The following is a 21483-nucleotide window of genomic DNA, read 5'->3' on the forward strand; positions in this document are numbered from 1 at the left end:
CTAGCTTTCCACTCTTTATCATTGGTGTTATGTAAAAAAACAAAACAAAAACAAAACAAAAAAAAGACATGTAAATGTACATTAACAAAGCTAGCCAATGAGTAGAATAACACAGTGAATAGGATGTGACATTTTAAACTAACATTATCCCTACATTAGGAATGTTGACATTTCAGAACTTAAAATACATGTACACAAAACAATATAATTTTCCAAGATATAAACTTTGCATTTGGAAGATAACTTAATCTATAGTATAGGTGATATGCATACATTTATCTGTAATGAAGATTTATAAACAGAACACGAGGGGTTGAGAACTATACATATGTATATTGCAAGTATTTTGGACGTTCGGTTTTTATAACTTTTCCATCGCTACACGCCCAGTATTAGATATAAACGGATGAGACCCTTACATATAACCGCTGGCACGATAAAGAACGGCCTTTCACTGGCGACTGTCCATATTTGGCATTTCATCCCTAAGTAATGGCATCTCGATCGGAGTGAAATAATCTCACGTAGACTTAAAACAGCATACTAACAGACAATCCCTCAACTATTAAAAGCATACAAACAAATCACTCCAATAACCTTGTTTCCTGCTCCTTAAGAAAATGGTATGCCAAATTACAAATATCGATAGATCGCTCAGTTTGAATGAGTAACTAGGGTTAGGACTTGCCTGATGCATTGTGATGACAGATCCTGATCAGAAGTGGTCTTGAATTGCAAAGATGATCAATGTACTGTGTCTGTTTTGATTGATAATGCCGTCAACACATTAAGATAGAGCAGATCCGATTAGCCTTGTCTCAGTAAATTGGCTTCGAATTTAGTAATTGGTGCTTCAGTGTCACCATCATTTATTGATCTTCGATCAATCCAGACACTTTATCCTATATAAATACTTCGATCTACAAATGTTTCAGAAACAGGAGACCCTGCAATTTTTGATTAAATTTGTTTTATGCTGAAATTAATCATATTATATTTCCCCTATACATACAACCATGGAGTTTTTTGAAAGTAAATTTTAGCATTGAAAACAAATTAGCAAACAGACTTCAACTTTTTCCTCTCACAGATACAAGATGTCTATTGGATTATTAACATCAACCATTCAGGCAGCTAAAAGGATACGGGATCGAGCAAATCCCATGGTTCAGAGTGTGGGATCAGGAATTGCAGCCTTTATAAAACCAGAAGATAATTACTCTTACCTAGAAAAGAAGAAAACTCGGTTAGAATTAATTCGTCTGAGTGCTGTTGTGTGTGGAATAGAGCTTTGTTACGCCGCCGAGACTGCTTTTGTTAGTCCAATTCTACTGAAACTTGGTGTTCCGGCACCTCTTATGTCGTTGGTATGGTGTTTAAGTCCATTTTTTGGAATTGTCTGCGTTCCTGTTTTAGGTTCTTTAAGTGACAATTGTAGATTAAAATTCGGCCGCCGTCGACCCTTCATAGTTTTATTAGCAACTGGTATTGTCATTGGACTAATCATTGTTCCCAATGGGAAAACTTTTGGAATACATTTAGGTGACCAATCAGAAGTGATGATTATCAATGAAACATTAGCAAATAATAACAACAATATATTGGACACTCTTAATACCACAACGAACCCAACTCTTCACCAATACGTTAAAAAAGTCAACGAAACAGTCAATGAAACATTTTTGGAAGAACAAGACGATATAAGCTCACATGTTTACGCAAATCACAAAACAGGAATTATTCTTACAATATTAGGAGTGGTACTGTTGGACTTTAGCTGTGATGCAGCACAGTCTCCAAGCAGAGCGTATCTATTGGATGTTAGTATCCCAGAAGATCACCCCAAAGGATTAAGTACCTTCACAATTATGGCGGGACTTGGCGGGTGCTTTGGATATATCATGGGAGGAATAAACTGGGATTTGAAACACACAGAGGAGTCCTCCTTAGAAGGACACATATTCGTGGTTTTTACAGCAGTAACGATTTTCTTTATTCTGTGTCTTGTTATTACTTTAACAAGTTTCAAGGAGGTTCCACTGTCACACTTTGAAAAATCAGTTGAGGAAATTCAGAAGTCGAAAAAAGTTAAAGGAAAATCCAAATACGAAAAATTTACTAACGAAGAGGATGATGACAGCATAGAGGACGGAGATGAAAATTTAAAACAATCATCTACTCCAGTTCAATATGGATCAACTGATGATTTTCCAAATAAGAAATCTCAGACTGAGAATTTTCCCTGTGAGAAAGATTCAAATGAAACCATAGCAAAAAAACCTTCTTCACAAAGCTCAAATCTGATTTCATTATTAAACGAAGTTAAATTAAAAACGTACTTAGTATCTATCATACGGATGCCTAAGTCCCTGTTTGTTCTGTGTGTGACTAATCTCTTTTGTTGGATGTCCCTTGTTTGCTATTCTCTGTATTTTACGGACTTTGTTGGTCAGGCAGTTTTTAGAGGCGATCCAAAGGCACCAAGACTAAGTCATCTACACAAGCTTTACAACGATGGTGTTCGATTGGGATCATTTGGAATGGCGCTGTATTCTTTGTCTTGTGCTTTTTATTCTATGTTTATTGAGAAACTGGTGGAAAAATTTGGTAAGTAGTGTTTGAATTGTAAATACATAAAATGCCAGTGATCATTTTCAAGAATTTGGTCAGCCAATTAAGTCTAAAAGGATCATAAGAATAAAACAAAAGTATTTTCTTGTTACCTTTAAATAGGAATTTAAGATATTTTCAAGTCTAGAATGGTTTACGATCGGGATCTAACTCAAGTCTATTATAACAAATTTTGAAGGAGCAAAGTGGGTGTATATTGGAGGACAGTTTGTCTACTGTGTTGGCATGATCATCATGGCGGCCACTCAAAGTCGGGTGACTGTGATTTTGCTTTCACCCACTGCTGGAATTATGTACGCCACACTATTTACAATGCCCTACATGTTAGTGGCTAATTACCATACCAAGGGACAAGTAAGACAATACATTTTTGTGATTTACATGTGTACTTAATTAATATTATACAAATTACTGGGGAGAGGGAGAAGGGGGTAGTAAAATATAGCATATTATTTCTCGTAAGAGCACAATGTTATGTTGTAAACAGTGATACCTTGGGATACAGAATTGGAAATTTTAATATTAAAACCAGGAAAATTAAGCTTAAAGGTTTATCATTAAATGTTTTGAAAGGTCTAAGGTGTTTAAAGGAAATACATCATAAAAATTAATTTACTCAATATTCACCTTAAGATATTGGTCTAAAAAGGGATAAATATAAAAAATATTACATTTCACAAGAATCAATCATAATTTCTCGAACATTTTCTATCACAGCAGTAACCAAACGAATTTTCTATCTTTCAGTTTTCCGCAGAACCTCTGACAGAAAGCAGCATACGGGGATTAGGGACCGACCTCGCCATCGTCAGCAGTATGGTTTTTGTAGCACAGTTTGTTCTCTCAGCATTTGTGGGGTCTGTGGTGGATGCCGCAGGGAGTACTGTGGCGGTAGTGGTGGTAGCAGCAATACTCAGCTTTCTTGGCGCGCTGTCTGCTACTCAAGTCCTGTACTTAGATTTATAATGTTGATCAAGAAAATCTTGCTGTTATTGTTAATTTCCGTTGTCTATATCAATCTCTATTTCTGTTTCTTCTACTCCCTCTACGGGATTAATTTGCATGTGTTCCATTAAATTTTACACAAATAGACTGCATTAAGATACATCTTGAAAGTACCTCTTATTTTGCATGAAAGAAGTGAACCACTTCTTACTTTCCAGAGAAAAAAAAAGTCGTACTTGTATATTTTTAGTTCATGGTACAGGTTACCATGAAGTTGATCTTCAGACTCATAGACGCTTCTTCGTACTAAAACATCATTCTTTTCTGTGTTGTGTATAATAAGTATTGGAACGCAATAAGTACAAAGATAAATTAAGATATATATTGAGTATACATTTATATGAATATGGCACACAATGATGAAAAGAATAAAACTGATTTCTTTAAAAAAAATCAGCTTTAGAAAATATTTAGAAAACACCCTACTTACTTTGATTTACTCCCCCCTCCCCTCGATCCCCAACCCATTGCAAACATTGTTTGAGAGGTTTTAGAGCGTATAAGTATCTGATTTTCCTGCTGACATTCTGACTACTAGTAGGTGCTCAAGCGATAAAAAAAAATCTTGAAACAAGACCGTGAACATCTCTCAGTAACAGAAACAAATTATTATACTTTGGACACTTTTAAAATAAAATGCATCAAAATAAGCCTTAAAATGTTTTGGTTAGATATGACGGTATAGCTATTATACTCCTATTCATTGGTTGTGAGTGAGATAACTCTGATCAAATCCGCAACAGGAACTTGTCCGAGGGGAAGAGTTCCATCAAAAGTTCGATGAAAGAGCTATGCCAGTGAATAAAAGTTTCATTATACATGTACTGATGTTCATATTTTTGCTGAAAAGTGCTATACATGTATTTTTACTGAGAGTAGACAGTATATTTCATACCCCAGGGTATAGCTTTGTTATACATGAAAAATTTCAGACAATAAAGTTTTTTAGCCTCATAAGCTTTGTATGACACACAGGAGATTGCAATGTGTTGCTTGCATTCGATGTACTTAGGGTCATGATTTCATATGGAACACATCAAACACTTTATGTAAGAAAGCATTTAAGTTTGTTTACACTCAGTAGCTTGTTTGTTTATTGTTGTTTAACGTCCCTCTCGAGAAATTTTCACTCATATGGAGACGCCACCACTTGCCGGTGGAGAGCTGCAAATTTTGACCTAAATTTGTATACTCGGCACTTAGGGCCCTTGAGCAGTGAGGGACCTTTTTCGTGCCAGCACCTCCTGCGACACGGGACCTCGGTTTATACGGTCTCATCCGGACCTTTCTCTATGTCCAACAGTGGGATTCGAACCTGCGACGCAAGGATAAACTCCTTACTCCGCGATTCTAGAGCAAACACTCTAACCACTGCGCCACGCGGGCCACCTCATGCAGTAGCTTGTAGTTAACTAGAGACAATGACAAAAGCTTCATTGTACTTCACGTCCTTGACCTTGGAAGCACCATCCTCAGTCAAGTATCCCTGATAAGATATAAAGTATAATTTGAATTCATTCCGTTAAGCAATATTAAACATAGCTTTTCATAAACTGTGATTTAAATTTTTATTGACCTAGAAATTGGGGATATCATTTAGTTAAGTTCTGGAAATCCAAAGTCAGTCAGTACCAAATAAGCAACTTTTTTTAACATGGTATTTCTAGCTTTGGTAAACCATCATGCACTAGTTGTAAAATTTTGAGTAAAAAATGGTCTTCTTGGGCAACAATATTTTTTATTACAAAGGTCGAGATCATAATGATGCACATTTTATTACCAATTTCTTCTATAGTATTAGGAAGCCTCAGATCACTTTTACACCCTCAAAAACACACGCACACACACATAAATATAAAAAATTAAAAATATTTTATCTCAAAATGACTGATGAATTCTTAATGATTTTATATTTTTTTTAGGTTGCATGCATCCCTCACAGCAAATAATTCATGCCCCTTTGAAAATGAAATGTACTGTACATGTATATGTACAATAAAAAAGTAAACATAAACATATCATAAAAAATTTAAATTAATAACAATACAATTAAAGTGATCTCTCAAACACAAATTTTTCGTCACATGTGATCGTAGTCAGGATTCACTTCTACAGTACGTCTGGTACCCCTGTCCATGACGTCATATTCATTATCTGGAGCACTAAATCCGTAGACGCTCTGACTAGTACCCTCCGGGTTACTGTTTGTGTTGAATGCACCCATGACGTCATAACTATTTTCGACATCTTCCATGTCTTGTTTTTGTGCTGTTGAGGATGAACTTACAACTCGGGAAATCGTTGCAGGATCTTCTAATGTAAGTACAATATTTTCATAAGCTGTACCTCCTGTCAAAGATCCTGGGTTCGATTTCTTTGACCTCCTTAAGGGTTTCATGGGGGTAGATTTCACTGACTTGTCCTGTGAGAGTTTACTATCACGCCTTGGAGTGCTGGAGAATGTGATTGTTGGTGTTTGATATTTGGATCTGGGATTTTTATTTCTAAACCTGTAAAAACTGAGAAGAGTTATCCATGCTATCTCTTTCTTTTAGTGATATAAATATGGATTCACTGTAAAATAAGTTCATCCAGATGTGAAAGTGAAAAATATGGCACACTTTGTGGATGCTGAATGTTTTAAAAGTGCTCATTTCTCTATGAATTGAATTTTTATAATAAATAGTTATACATGTAATTTAAAAATCTGTTTGTAACGCGCGATTTGATTGGCTAGAAAATTTAGTTTTAATCAATGCGTACACACAGGTCACGTGCATGGAATGAAACTCCTCTGATGTTTTTATTGAAACTCCTCTGATGTTTTTATGATGTTTTTATTGAAACTCCTCTGATGTTTTTATTGAAACTCCTCTGATGTTTTTATCGGACTCGAGTAGTTCCGATTTGTAAAATCTACCGTGTCGTTTGACGTTACGTTCAAAATTTACAGAATTTGAAGGCATTTTCTTTCTCCCTTTTACACTTAATGATATTAGATAATAAGGAATAAATTCAATAACTACTTAAGCATGTTAAGTTATACTTGTATAATCTGGGTTGGAACAGTTCCGCTTTTTTATAAACCGTTTTATTTTCTTCTGTGAGCTTTTACAATGATATTTCATATTATAACCCTCTTTGATTTCTGAAGTCAAAAGGACTTAGGTCAAGATCAGAAATTCATATATTGCATGAAATATTTTCAAGATGATAACTTCAGGTCTCTGAGAAAATTTGCAATGAAATTTTATAATATAACTTCCCTCAAAGGTAAAAAATTCAAGGTCAGAAATTCGTATGTTGCATTGTTCTGATGATAGATTTTGTTCTCTTTGAGCTTTTGCAATGAAACTTAAGGACATACGCAACGTACCTTACCTACTGATAATTTTTCAAGATATTCTTAATTTAAGATTATAGTGCCATCAGATGTTCATAGACAAAAAATCAGCATGCATTACCAGGGGTTTTAAAAAGATATCAATTGATGAAAATTCTTGCATAATTCAAAGAAAAATATATGAAAATTACTAAACATATATTCTAGATGTTTTGTTTATCCAAACTTGTTTAAGAAGAGGTGTACAACAGAATATATAGGCATTAAACTGCAGTACACAGTTCCTTACAGTATTGGAACTCTTCAACTCCAGGGAAAAAGACAATAAAGTTCAAACTACGTTGCGTATGTCCTTAAGATATATCCTTATCAGTTGGTAAGCCAAAATGTGAAAATCCAAATCTTTAATTCTTTTCCTCATCTTTATTTTTTAAGATCTCTCACATACTTATTTTATACTTAACCGGGGGCAAAATTTCCTGAATTGTCTGATGAGCACTGCTTTTTTTGTCGCCTGCAGAGTAGAGCGACATTTAAGGATCACTTTACCCGGCTTTCGCCTGTCTGCCTGTCCGTCTGTTACACCTTACATCTTGAGAACTGTAAGAGGTATGGATATCATATTTTGCACATATATTAATAGCTTGGCACTACGGCTTTTGTAAAATACGTGTACCAGGGTTACATGTTTCCACCTCGTGGAACCGGCTGTCAATTGAATTTTGATAGACAGAGTTTCATTAACTAGCGCGCCATATATATAGTCGTTCTAAAGACTTACCAGAGGGTGCACTTCTTCATGCACACTCTCTGGTCAGTGACAGATTGATGAGACGGCCTCTATTTATAGACTGGTCTCTTCTCTGTCGTTCTCGACGACGAAGTAAATTGGAGATAGTTGTAACTAGGAAAGTTGTCTAGAAGTGTTTGAGACAAAAATGCTTCAATGCTGCTCTTGGACGCAAAGTAAATGGCCTGTATACTTTATAGGTAGAGCATAACAAGATACTAATAACCCCCCCCCCCCCCCCCCCGGACAAAACTCACTTGCAATGATGGTCTTACCTCTTTATGAATAGTTTTAAAATCGTTTACAGTTTTTCTTTTCAATCGATATTAGGATTTTTCTTATTTCTTCTATAATAACGTGCTTTTTTATGAAATGATAACCTGTACAGATCATGATGTCTTCTGAAATCATTTTGCCGATTCTTTACTTAGTGAAGCGCATTTCCTCTGGCCTACTGTATTGTCAATGTATTAAAAGGAAACTTTTGTTCATCACAAAGCATTGAATAATATGCTACTGGCTGACTTTCTAAGCTTTTTAGAAAGCTAACCTTCTAAGTACATTATTTTGTAATATTGAAAGAAAAGGGGGAAAACAGACTGAAGAAGGGATGTCCTATTTACTAGGTGGAGGGAGTTTGTTTATGATTGGAGTAGTCCACTCTTACGGAGTATATCTAGTCATGAATCGGGAGAATTGTTTGAATAAAATAATAAATAATTATTTCTTATAATTTCAATTTTATTATTCATTTTAGGCTTGGGGAATCATTTTTATCTAATTGTCACATTTCATATTCAGTCAGTGGATGTTTTTATGCCCCCGTAATCGAAGATTCGGGGGCACATTGTTTTTGCAGTGTCTGTCTGTCCGTCCGTCTGTTTGTCTGTTTATCTGTTTGTCCGCAAAAACTTTAACCTTGCCTATAAATTTTGATTGGACAGAGCTATGGCTTTAATTCATATCTCACATGTGTATTTCTTGTGACAAGTCCTTTCTTTTGGGTACCAATACATTTAACCTCTTGACCTTGACCTTAGAGTTTAACCCATTTTGGCCAAATTTTACGAAACCTTTGGATCGACTAGGGCTATGGTTTTCATATTTCAAAAGTGTATTCCTTGTGAAAAGACCTTGCTTTGGGTATCATTTATTTTGACCATCTGACCTTGACCTTGGGATTTTACCTACTTTTGAAAAACTTTAACTTTGGTCATAACTTTTGAACAGTTGGTGCTTGGAGTTTCTTGTGCATTCCTTTTGTAAGGACCTTTCTTTGGGTATCAGCATGTTTAATCTCTTGACCTTGACTTTAAAGTTTGACTTGCATTTAGGAAACTTTAGTCTTCGCTATGAGCTCATTGAGCTACCATACGATGGCATCAGTGTTTCACAAACACATCATGTTTTTACTTTGCTGCCGGAGGAAACTATAATTTCAGTAGCAAATAAATAGCTGACCACTCTTAGATTTATTTACATCTTTAATGATGCTATTAGGCAGGCGGCACATGCATTCATTGGAACACTCTAGTTATTTATTGTAGTTACTTCTACATTAAACTTTGTCAATTATCTCCCGTTCGTTTATATGAATTAAAGTGAACTTCTTCGGTCGAAATGTTTCAACGTCCTTTTATCGGTATGTAAAGTCTCGAATTAAGAGAGATTCTTGTGGGAAAAAGGATGGATCACGCAAATATTACATATACATCTTCTGATTCACTTGCACAGAAAACAGACGTTTAATCGGTTGAGTTCGCTTCTATAAATTATGACATCCATTACCATGATCGTGACCTACATATCATGGAAGATGGTTTTTTTATTTTGGGTTTTATTTCATCTGCCCATGAAAAAAAAATTATTTCTTCATAATGAATGTTAAATTAATTAGAAATCAAAACTTTTATGAATTTTAATTTCAAATATCTTGTTCCAATGTACAATGAAACAAATGTTATTTATGCATTCTGCAGCTTAGACAAATTCTTACCTGAAAAACAAACATATGACAGTGAACAGCACCAGAGCGACTGTCCCGATAATCCCAACAATTACACCAGCGAGGACACCTGACCCTAATTGAATAATGATTGTAATTTTAATTGCAGTATAAAGCAATGAAAAAAATTCCAGATGAATTATATACACTCTTAATTTATTTAAATTAAAAAAGTTCGAGATTATAACAAAATTTTTGTCGAACATTGTGATAGCAAAAGAGAGGAATATTAATGAATATTGATATAAATATGCATAAAGGATTGCAGACCACTTTCATTCAAGGCATTTCCATGTTCTTGAGCATGCACTGCTGTCCAACTGTTGACTTCCATCTGGTATTTTATATCTAGAATTGCACGTTATTAAAATGAGTATCATTCTCAAGAACATACATTATCTACTATGTTGAAAATGTATCACTAGAGAAAAGCTCTGATAGATTCAAATCAGGATAAGGTAGTATTTCAAATACAAATACACAATGCAATTTCAGCGATTTCATGCAACTACGGTGAACATAAATATTGAACTGCCTCTTTGTATTCCGATACCGGTACATTTTATCTGTGGTTATCAAAAGATGCCTAGAAAGTATTCTACTCTTTAAGATCAAAGCATAACATCAAGCGTTTTGCAAATATACCGGTAACATTTAGTTTCGAAAACTGCATTTTGGAAAATAAGGAAACGCATTTTTAAAAAAATACGCACTTTGAAATTTTTTTTTTCAAAGTGCGTTAAAATTGGGACAAAATCAACGCACTTTGAAAAATTTTTTCAAAGTGCATTAAATTTGGGACAAAATCAACGCACTCTGAAAAAATTTTTCAAAGTGCGTTAAGAGTGTACATCAACATTTTTACCATGGAGACACTTAACGCACTTTGAAAAAATATGTACATGTATAAAAAAAATTTTGGACTTATATTTTAGTAATAGACAGTATTATTTTGTTATATTTCTTTCGAAAAACTGAGGAATTGATCTACCCTCATCGAGAACGAGGAGATGACAGGTAGAAGGTCCTTCAGCCCAACTCCTTATTTTTCCTACCAATATATATGTACGAGGGCCGTTCAAAAATTAAGCGGACTTGTTGCACAGAAAATATATTTGACGACATAATCAAGGAAAAAGTCATAAATAATATAAAAGAATCTTTTCATATATGATCTTCAAAATTTCATATCAAAATATTGTAAATTGGTATCAATTCCAAGTGATTTAACAGGAAATCTCTTGAAGTCACGGCGCAGTAAAACTTTCAACGTCACGGGCATTTTTAAAAAATGGGAGCTTTCATGTTCTCAATATTTTCCCTTAGTATTTGATACTGTATAGTTTGGGTTACCTCCACTCAAAATAAACATCCATATACCATTTCCGATTAAGCATAAAAACTATAAAACTATTATTGTGTGTTTTAGTTTGTGTTAAACCCCAGAACTGCAGATATTTCTGAAGTAAAGTTTGACGTCAGTCGATCTCAATCACATTCTTAACAGCCCAGATCAGTGTTTTTTCGATGAACTTCTTCCATCCCTCCCGGATTGCCTTTTGACTAAGGTCTAACAGTCTAAAATTCTTTCTTACATTTTGTAGAGATGTGTCGGATATTCCGCTGGTGTAATACATGTTTCATTAGGATTATTTTGGGTCTCTATTGGGTTTTCCCAGTATGATTCATCATTTGATAAAAGTGCGCTGCTCCGTCAAATCACGAGACGTCATTTTTGCAGTTGACTTCGTAGGGGTCACATCGGAGTAAAATTACAATATATTTCTGTTAGTACTTCAAATATTACGCCAGAAATCTAAATTTCAATTCTATATGACGTCTGTAAGAGTAAATAATAGCAGAGTCTGCGTAATTTTTGAACGGCCCTCGTATTTTCATACCTGGTATCACATTGATATACTTTCTTTCAATAAATTTGAGTTAATGTAAAATAAACGAAAAAATTGAGATAAGCTTTCCTGAAAAAAAAAAAAGAACCCTATTATATTAAAGAAGAGAGGATCAGGGGCCATAATACTGATCTAAGCAACAATAGCCAACTGACTATACTTTGGCCAAAGTAGCTTTACGAAATTAAATACAATACTAATCAAAGAAAACCCAACTTGTATAAATGCATAAATATTTTTTTTTTCATACCTTATAAGACTAAACAAATAACTGTAAAATAATAATAATAAAAACAACAACAACAATAATAATAATCAAAAGAAGGCCATCAAATTGTGCTGGAATAAACATTTTTTTTCATACTTCTAATATTTATCAAATAACTATAAAAAAAAATTAAGACCATCATATTGTGCGGAAAAATTATTTTCAATGGAAATATCATAATCGCCCTCTTTTCCTTAAGAAAAATGCGATGCTTTAACTCAATATCGACCTCTACACCTACCGAACTTATTACAGACTGGATAAAATAAAAAAGGAAACGAAATTGTGCTATTTAACAATCATTCCTCCATTATTTCTAAAAGACCCATTTCCCTTTTATAGCATTTACGAGAACCTTTGAGAACAAGACAACCCATAAAAATCCTTAAAACTTCTATATCTTAGATCCTAAAGTGACGTAATCACCAAAAAGTTATCCATCTAGGTCTAGGTTCAACTACTTATTTATTTTACTAAAATTTGCAAGAATATTGACTAAACCGTGCACATTTTATTTTCAAAGTGCGTTAATATGGTCGATATTAACGCACTTTGAAATGAAATATTTTTTTTTTCAAAGTGCGTTAACTTGGTCCCAAATTTAACGCACTTTGAATTTTTTTTTCAAAATGCGTAATTTTTCAAAGTGCGTTGTAACAAAGTTTTACTGGTGGAAGCAGTCAATTTTATACAGTTTAGATTTTCTTTATCATTATCATTAAGTTACTGATTTTGTCACTGAATATTGGAACGAGTTTGGTTTTCTCGTATGAAAGTACATTTTGTTAGGCCTTTGTTTTTGTACTGAATTGACTATGGATAGTTCGGTCTACCTGACCAGTACATGGGGCCCATGGCGGGTGTGACCGGTCAACAGGGTATGCTTACTCCTCCTAGGCACCTGATCGCACCTCTGGAATTTTCTGGGTTCCGTGTTTTATGCCCTCTTCCCATATTTTTATTATTTGTGGAATTTTTGAGATCGGTCACTGTTTGTTGTCTTTACTTTTTACATTGAAATCCTGGCGCGTGCCAATATACAACGAATGATACAAATTCTAGAATTGTTTATATTTTTAGAAAAAAAAGTTTTTCGTTTGTATTTTCTTATTTGCAATCTCTTCATGAGTCCTTGCTGTGTCAGCGAAATTCAAAGTATGACACACAATACTCATTACCTAATTATATCTACAGGAGTATAAATTATCTTAATAATTTTGGAATAAATGAAAGTCACTTAAATAGCTTAAGAACTTTCCAAAATAATTACAAGGTGATTCATAACTGTCGATGGCCCGGAATCGGGCCAAAATTTTGCAAAAAAGAAGAACATATGGTCAGCAATTGCCCCCATCTTTCGAAAAAAAATACTGTTGAGTGTTCCTTAACCTCAACACACTTGATGCATGACCCTGTTGCATCACAGTACCTTGCTTTAAATAATCACCAGTCTTGTACTGTATTAAGTGAAAAAAAAATATTGGTAACCGTGACATTCTTGATTCATGCAACGATGAAAAATCATGAAAAAAAATCTAAATTGTGAATTATGATTTGTGTTGAAATGAAAATAATTTAATTTTGTTTGTATTCTTGCCCCTGATTGGTTAATATCCAAAAAGGAACACAAATTATTTCTGTATAACCTGGTTTGGTATGGGGACACCCCCCCCCCCCCCCGACAACCAGCTGAATCATCTGTATCCATACAATCCTCTCATTTCCAGTCCTCGGGATCCATGGAAAATTCCAGATTTAATAAATGTACCTTTAACTTCAAACAATAATTCGATCTTACCACATGTAAACAAACAACATGGCTGCTAGGCCTATGTATCAGTTTTTACTTCCCCTCGCTTCCCATCACTTCCGTTACTACGGTTGTATTATTGAGCGGCAAATTTGAACTAATAAAAAGCAACGAAATTTTACACCCATAGTTATTTAATGATTTAAAGTTAAATTATAAGGAATGACTCTAATTCTTGGCCAAATTATTCGCTTCGCGGATTATAAAGCGTAAACTGACCCAAACCAGGTTATACTCGAATAATTTGGCCAAGAATTAGAGTCATTCCTAAAATATATCTATGTTTACTTTCATCATACACAGCTAGTATTTTAAGTGAGTTGTACTTTTGTGTACTAGAGAGTATTGTAATGTTATTTTTTCATGAAGAATATTTCTAATATATATTATGATAAAGAATTAAAATAGGAAAGAGAAACAAGAATGACACATGCCTTGTTTCTTAGTGAAAGCTACTTAAACTTGACCTTTTTGCACTTAGAATTAGAAAAAAGTTTGAAATATTGATTTAAACGATTGCTATTTTTTAAAAAAAATATTATTTAAGCATTAAATTCTTATTTTTGGATGTCGTCGGTCCTAACACACCTGGCCGTGCCGACAAATTGTAGTGTAGGACCGACGACATCCAAAAATAAGAATCCATTGCTGAAATGAATTTAGCGCCTTTGAGAACTGGCGTGCTTATAAGACATAAGAACCGTTTATGACATTGGAAAGTTTAATAACGCATATGAACATTTCGAGAAAAAAAAAGACAAATTAATTTCAAACGCACAGTTGTTGTATTTTACGTTAATTTAACAGGGTAGTTTTTTTTAATTAAATTGAGTCAAAACAATATGCATTTTGCTTGTTCCTTGATATTGAAAATGCATGTAGTTCATATACTGTGTGTTCTACCGCGCGGTGACAAGGTTTCGCGTGTGTTATAGATTTGAAGGTCGTGGATTTCTAATGGATTTCATAAAGAAAATTACACTGAATGTAAATATAAACATGTAAATAAATTCTCAATGATGGTATTATAAGGTTAAGAAAAAAATCTTTGAAGCCTAAAATGTAAATCGTGACTTTTTTTTGCACTGAAAGATAAGTAAATTTAATATGAATAAAGTATGTTTCTATACCTTAGTGAAGAAGTAATGCCATTTAAAAAAAATTGCATGTGTATTATTGCCATGTCTTTTTTTATATTTAATACAAAAAAAACAAACAAACAAACAAACAAAAAAAAAAAAAAAAAAAAAAAAAAAACATGGGGTTAGGTTTCATTCTTTCAAGTTATTAAGGTTATAAATAAAATTTTTATGAAAATGTTAAATTTATTTTTCAAGAGTTTTTGTGAATGATTGATTGATTGATTATATGTTGTTTTACGTCTCATTCGAGAATTTTTCACTCATATAGAGACGTCACCATATACCGGTGAAGGGCTTCAAATTTGGACCTTTACTCGGCACTCAGGGCCATTGAGCAGTGAGGGATCTTTATCGTGCCAACGCCTGCCGTGACATGGGGCCTCAGTTTTTAAGGTCTCATCCGAAGGACCCGCAACTTTCACTTCAAATTGCCGAGCGCCTGACGAATGAACAGTTGCTACCTATTTTTTTATCGACTTAGGTCAGTCGCGGCCGAGATTCGAACTCATGGCCTTCCGAACACGGAGCGAGCGCTCTACCGACTGAGCTACCGTGACGGCGTTTTTGTGAATGTAAGCCTAATGTACGTATTTTTATAAAACATTGAATGGCTTAATTTCAAATTCCATAAATTAGATTCAAGTCTTTATTGTTTGTCTGATATCAGAAAATAATGTTTTGCATAACGAATTACTTAATTAAGGAGATGGAAAAAAGGCTTTATAATAAGATTAAAATAAGCATATTTCTATGTATTTTTTGTTTGAAATCCTTCTGCAAGAAAAACATGAATTCGCAAGAAAAACCAGTTACCAAGAAACTCCTTTAAAATGCATTTTACGTTCTGTCTTTTAATAACATTTTGTTAGGTTGTATATATACAATATTTATGAATATGAGATAAATCTTAAACATGCATTTTGAAAGATATTAATCCTGTCACTTTGGAATCCAAATGCTTAGGAGCGTACTTCTTTAATAAGTAAAAAATACTGTGTGCATGTAAAGCTCCCTATATATATATAGAACCACATGACTTTCCAGAGTTCCATTTAACTGATAAAGATGATATTTCAAAGCATGTAAAGGATATTTTACATGCATTCTTCTTTAATATTCATTCTTTTTTTTTTGTGACGTAAATAACAATAAATTCACCCATTAATGCTTAAAAATGCATAAATTGCCAGTTTATAATTTGATACCTCCTCCATTGGCCGCCTGGGTACTGATCTTATTTGTTGTTTGAATTTTCTCATCACTTGTCGTGTCATTTGTATTTCTTGTGTTATTGCTGACTTCCGTTATAGGAAAAAACGTGATTCAACAAATGAAATCAATCACTTCCTTGCATCTCTCTCTCTCTCTCTCTCTCTCTCTCACACACCCTCACACACACACACACACACATACCCTCACACACACACACACACACACACACACATTGAAAGAGTTCATTTAATTAAATTCTCAATGAACATTTCCACAATTCATCATCTCCCTAGCGTTGACATTACATTTTACAATTTCAATTATTTGTCAGAAGATTTGATATCATTTCTTTAGATATTAAATTCTAAACCTCCTTTACATCCGAGTTAGAAAAGAGATGTACTTATTATAAAAGAGGTGTTTATCATAATTACTTATTTTAAAGAACAGAATAATCCTCATGGTAGCAAAATTGTATCATGAATGGCAAGCTTACTGACAGAAGATGGATAAATACATAGTGGCATGTCGAAGTGTACATGTGCATACTAAGTAGAAGAAATACATGTATCGATACTTACTTTGAACGGTTTTTATAGATGATTCCTTCGACGTAAGATCTGATGGAATAAGAAATAGAAAAGAAATACGAAAAGAATAAGAAATATGAGATATCTTCGTGAAATTCATTTTAACAAGTTAACCAAAACAAAGGAATTCCTTCTTCTTTTTTTTTTTTTTTGATATATCGGTAAATTTGATTATAGTCATACAATTCTTTTTACTGAAAGAAATTATGCTCCTCAGACCAAACACGATCGGTCGACAGGATGGGTCTTGTTGTTTCAAACGATTCTGCGTTTCTTATGAGATACATCTTTATACAATACTGATATCTTTTTTGAAGCAAGAGTTCTAAGAAGACAAAACCTGTGTTTACAAGGCACGATGATACAAAATTAAAATTTTGTGAATTGTGTTTAAATATTTCTTATACATCCACAATTTAATGAGATTTTCAGTTTGGAATAGTTTCTGAGAATTGTTAAAGTCCAAAGCAATTTCTTAACTTATTACTATTTTCCTATATTTATGTCCAGAATATAACAAAGAATACAAAATATCAACAGATGTTTCTACACTTCTTTGCATGCATTCATACAAACAATGGATTATGTGGCCCTAATCTGACGCTTGTGTCAGTAAGTTATATCTATGTACTGTAAATCATTTTATTCGCAAGAAGTTTATTTTTGCGTAAAACCTTCTGTCGCAGAAATTCCATTCTTGTATATATGCATAATTAGATTATAAAGAGCAATTTATAATCATTAAAGATTGATTGATTGCAGATTTTTGATCCTTGCAAAATTATTTCACTCATCTGAGACGTCACCGTATGCAAGTGAAGGGCTTCAAATTTAGACATTTACTCGGCACTGAGGGCCATTTTTTAACTATCGTGCCAATGCCTAGTACCATGACACTGGATCTAGGTTTTAAATTTCTCATTCGAAAGACCCTCAATTTTCTTCAAAGTAACGAGCGTTTCGCGAAGCTTTTTTTTTTATGGACTCAGGTTTGTTGCCGGCGAAAAAATGTACGTGCCACTGGTGTGAAAGCAACAGAATTTACTAGGGTATGACTTTATTTCGGTGTAAATTTATAAAACACTTTACACATGGGTGTTTTCTTTTACAAATTATTGTCTCAAATGAAAATCAAATGATGGGACATGATGCAACCAAGACAAAGAGACTTTATGACCTTTCCTTACCTTCTACACAAAGGTATGGATTTTTACTTGAGCAATCTTCTTTGGAATAACTTAGATCACCACCTGAATTATATTTTTCGATAAATGAACAAAGCCCCGATTCCATATCTGAAAAAAAAGTATATGAGATACGTGTATCTATTTTTGCTTCCCCGAAGAATAACATTGGAGTCTGCCCTTTTTGTGTCACCTGCAGAGAAGAGCTTTACTTAGGGATCACTTTACCCAGCGTCTATTTGTCTGTCCGTCTGTCACACCCTATATTTCGAGAACTGTTACAGGTATATGGGTTTGATACTTTGGTTATATATTGCTTGGCACTATGGCGTTTGTAAATTACCATGATGGTTACCGACCTCGTGATCTTTGACCTTGACCTTTGACCTACTTTTCAAAATAGTTCATAGTGCGGATTTACAGCATATTTTTGACATTTAAGAGGTAAGTCTATGCTATTTAGCATGTGCACTGTTTTTCATAAGACATTATGAAAAATACCAGCATTACAATCCACTTGACCTTAAACCTACTTTGAAAAAAAATACCCCGGGCAGTTTAATTTAACTTATGAGTTTTGCATTTTAAGAGGCATGATTTTGATTAGTTATTTAGTATTTATACATGTTTTTGAACTTATGATACAGTTATTTTGAAACTGTATGATATTCAGTTACCACACAAACTTGTATTTAAATACTTTGAAAATACATTGGGATTCATATTCCACAATGGATCATGTAGACTGACAATTGTAATAAAGACAGACTGAAATCTCTATCGGGAGATTGTTGGAAACACGTATTAATAAAAGGATAGTTATTTCTAATAATTTTAATTTCTTTGTCAGATTCTATCGCAGTCTTATACTATCCATGAATCCATTTTTTCTTTGCTGGCAAAAGCACGAACTATCATGATAATAGTAAATAAAAGGTGACCACTCTTTAAATTTATTTACATCTTTAATGAAGTTACAAAGCAGGCGACACATGCGTTCCTTGGAAGACTCTAGTTTCCTATTAAGTGCAAATAGAGATCAAAGATGCTAAAAGAAATAAGTGATCAAAAATTTTGATACTTGCCAGCAATAACATACTGGTATTGCACTCCGAACTGTCCGTAAGGTCGTGCAATATTTAAGTTGTAACTATTTCAAAATTTGAAAAATGTATCATTTAGATTTTTAGAGATTAACCCATTTTATTTCCATGATAAGATCAACCATTTTGGAAATTTTGGGAAAGGCCTAAAAATTAATATTATGTAGTTTGAAGTACTTTTAATGGAAAAAATCAAATTCAAACAAAGACAATCTCTCTTTTTTGTTACCTGTGAAAAAAGTTTGTACAAGCTATTCAATGATGCAAAGAAATAATACTTTAAACTTTAAAAATAGATAGGTCGGACGGTTATGGAGAGAAATGAAAAATTTCACATTTTTCTTTTTTCATGACAATGACTGCTGAAAAAAAGTATACTTGGTGATAATCCTTTCTGTGTAGTTTCATTTTGACTGTCCATGTCATCTGAGAGAACATCTGCGGACGAAATTACTGGTGGAACAATAACAATATGTCGCCCAAATAACAAAGATACTTAAATTTGATTGTAAAATGAGGTGTTTTAATTAACACTAAGGGAACTGTCATTGAATTTCGCTTTTGCTTGATAAAACGATCTCTTATGGCCCGAATTTGTGTCATATTAATTCCCGTCCAGACTATAATCTAGGAGTGATTGCAAGAGTGAAAACTGAGAGGTCATAATGACTGCAAGATTCCATTCCTAATATAAAGAACTTCACTCCAGGTTATCAATTTCAGCGTCTCTGGCGTAAGTTTTCAAATTCCTATAACATATTATTTGATATGCTATTAGTTAAAGTCCGTAATTCTAAAAATTCTAAAATTGCCAGTCCCCCACGAACACTGATGTTTTTAAAGCCGTTTAACCACACTAGGTATTACTGTTTGAAATGCCTTTATCACTTATAATCAATTTTGTTTTATTTTATTTACATGTATTTATTTTTTTGATTTAATATATTTGTTTAAAAGCTTAAGGTATCATCTGTACCTTTCGTTTTATACGATGCACGATTTAAAAATAAACACAATTATGAATGATAATAAAATATACCTGCTTGATAAATGTACGACTGTCTTAATCCAATCCAGTAATTATTGTATATATTGTGTTTCCCAGGCATTGTACTGCTGTTTATATTAGCGAGAATCATGTCTTCTTTAGAACAATATTCACTAGCTTCCATCCATGTGGATGAAATATTGTGAAATATAAACTTTCCATTTTTACCTACAACAAAATATAAACTTTTTAGTCTTACTAAAACAAAATATAAACTATTTGATTATGTAAAATACATATCATATATATATATATATATATATTATATATATATATATATATATATATATATATATATATATATATATATATATATATATATATATATATATATATATATATATATATATATATATATATATATATATATACACGAGGGTTGTCCAAAAAGTTCGTGGACAAGGGCGTTTTTGTCAAAATGAATGGTTCAAGATATGCTTATTGTATACCAAAATATTAGTTATGAAAATCCAAGTCGGAATAGTTTGGTTTTTATTGTTTGAACTTAATATTTTTGTAAAAATCTCGGTCATTAAAGGTCACCGAAAGTGCGCACGGAACAGGGTTAAAATGCCATGAACTTTTAAATAAAGTGATCTGATTGAAATGATTATTTTCTTTTTAAAACAAGTCAAAGTTAAATAAAAATTTAATATATCACAAATAAAGCGGTTATCGCCATTTTCTGATACCTTTAGTATCGCTAACTAAATAGACAATGAAAATATTAAGTGAAAACCGCAAAAGGTATGCTTTAAAAATTGACAGAAAAAGCGACGTCGGCCATCCGAACGGGACAGCGTCCAATGATACAATTAGGTTAATATGGTTGAAACGTCGTCAAAAACAAATATTTATTCAAACAACTTAAATTTATTGGAAAATATTTAGTCTAGTGATTTGTAATTGGTGTATACGATTTTTTAACGGTGTGTAAAATTTCGGAGACACTTCAAGAAGTGGAAAACCACTGTTATTTGATGAAAATAGGATATAGTGCCGTCGGGCTGGACTTTCTGTGTTTACGAAGTGTTAATATTGATGACGCTCGTAAATTATTGTGCATTGTTTTGAATTTTAAAATTTAATTACTTATAATCTATACATAAATATTATTGCACACATTTGGTATTGTGGCATAATAAAGAAAAATAGCGTGCGTCTATGAACATGCGATAAAAATTCAAAATTCATATTTCTGAGGTTATCATGAAATAAGCGTTACGTCAGACTGGCCCGTGCGACTTGCATATACAAAGTATTTACACCTATAATGTTCAGTAAATAGTGTGCATTGTTTTCAGTTTTTGTACATTTACTCAATCATGGTCTGTATTAAGATATTATCGTACATGTTTGCCATTGCGGACTTTATAAAGAAAATTAAGCATTTGTCCACGAACTTTTTGGACAACCCTCGTATAGATATAGTTTCCATTTCA

At 33.2% G+C, this 21483-nt stretch overlaps 2 protein-coding genes across 2 annotated transcripts; one reads left to right on the plus strand and one right to left on the minus strand.

Moving 5' to 3' along the window:
• Nucleotides 1–1013: 1013 nt before the first annotated feature.
• On the plus strand, nt 1014–3597 carry LOC133178131 (proton-associated sugar transporter A-like). Its single transcript, XM_061312890.1, has 3 exons — nt 1014–2607; nt 2810–2985; nt 3379–3597. Exons 1-3 carry the CDS (start codon nt 1098–1100, stop codon nt 3595–3597), a joined length of 1905 nt encoding a protein of 634 aa, XP_061168874.1. The 5' UTR covers nt 1014–1097.
• Nucleotides 3598–5277: 1680 nt separating this feature from the next.
• On the minus strand, nt 5278–20203 carry LOC133178142 (uncharacterized). The gene is made up of 6 exons (XM_061312897.1): nt 20033–20203; nt 17894–18001; nt 16698–16736; nt 10045–10122; nt 9766–9850; nt 5278–6146 (listed from the first exon to the last, which is right to left on the minus strand). Exons 1-6 carry the CDS (start codon nt 20163–20165, stop codon nt 5717–5719), a joined length of 873 nt encoding a protein of 290 aa, XP_061168881.1. The 5' UTR covers nt 20166–20203; the 3' UTR covers nt 5278–5716.
• Between the last annotated feature and the right edge of the window lie 1280 nt (nt 20204–21483).

This window comes from Saccostrea echinata, unplaced genomic scaffold, assembly GCF_033153115.1.
Source record: "Saccostrea echinata isolate AGI-Se365-2 ecotype Australia unplaced genomic scaffold, CSIRO_AGI_Sech_v1 ptg000001l, whole genome shotgun sequence".
Classification (NCBI taxonomy): domain Eukaryota; kingdom Metazoa; phylum Mollusca; class Bivalvia; order Ostreida; family Ostreidae; genus Saccostrea; species Saccostrea echinata.

Bases quoted from the DNA above. Each gene is read 5' to 3' on its own strand.
- LOC133178131 (XM_061312890.1), top strand. From the start codon at position 1,098: ATGTCTATTGGATTATTAACATCAACCATTCAGGCAGCTAAAAGGATA. The intron at 2,608-2,809 runs GTAAGTAGTGTT...CAAATTTTGAAG, and splicing joins GAAACTGGTGGAAAAATTTG to GAGCAAAGTGGGTGTATATT. The intron at 2,986-3,378 runs GTAAGACAATAC...TCTATCTTTCAG, and splicing joins ATTACCATACCAAGGGACAA to TTTTCCGCAGAACCTCTGAC.
- LOC133178142 (XM_061312897.1), bottom strand. From the start codon at position 20,165: ATGGAAGCTAGTGAATATTGTTCTAAAGAAGACATGATTCTCGCTAAT. The intron at 16,737-17,893 runs GTAAGGAAAGGT...TTATTCCATCAG, and splicing joins TCCATACCTTTGTGTAGAAG to ATCTTACGTCGAAGGAATCA. The intron at 10,123-16,697 runs GTAAGTATCGAT...GTGCAATTCTAG, and splicing joins ATCTATAAAAACCGTTCAAA to ATATAAAATACCAGATGGAA.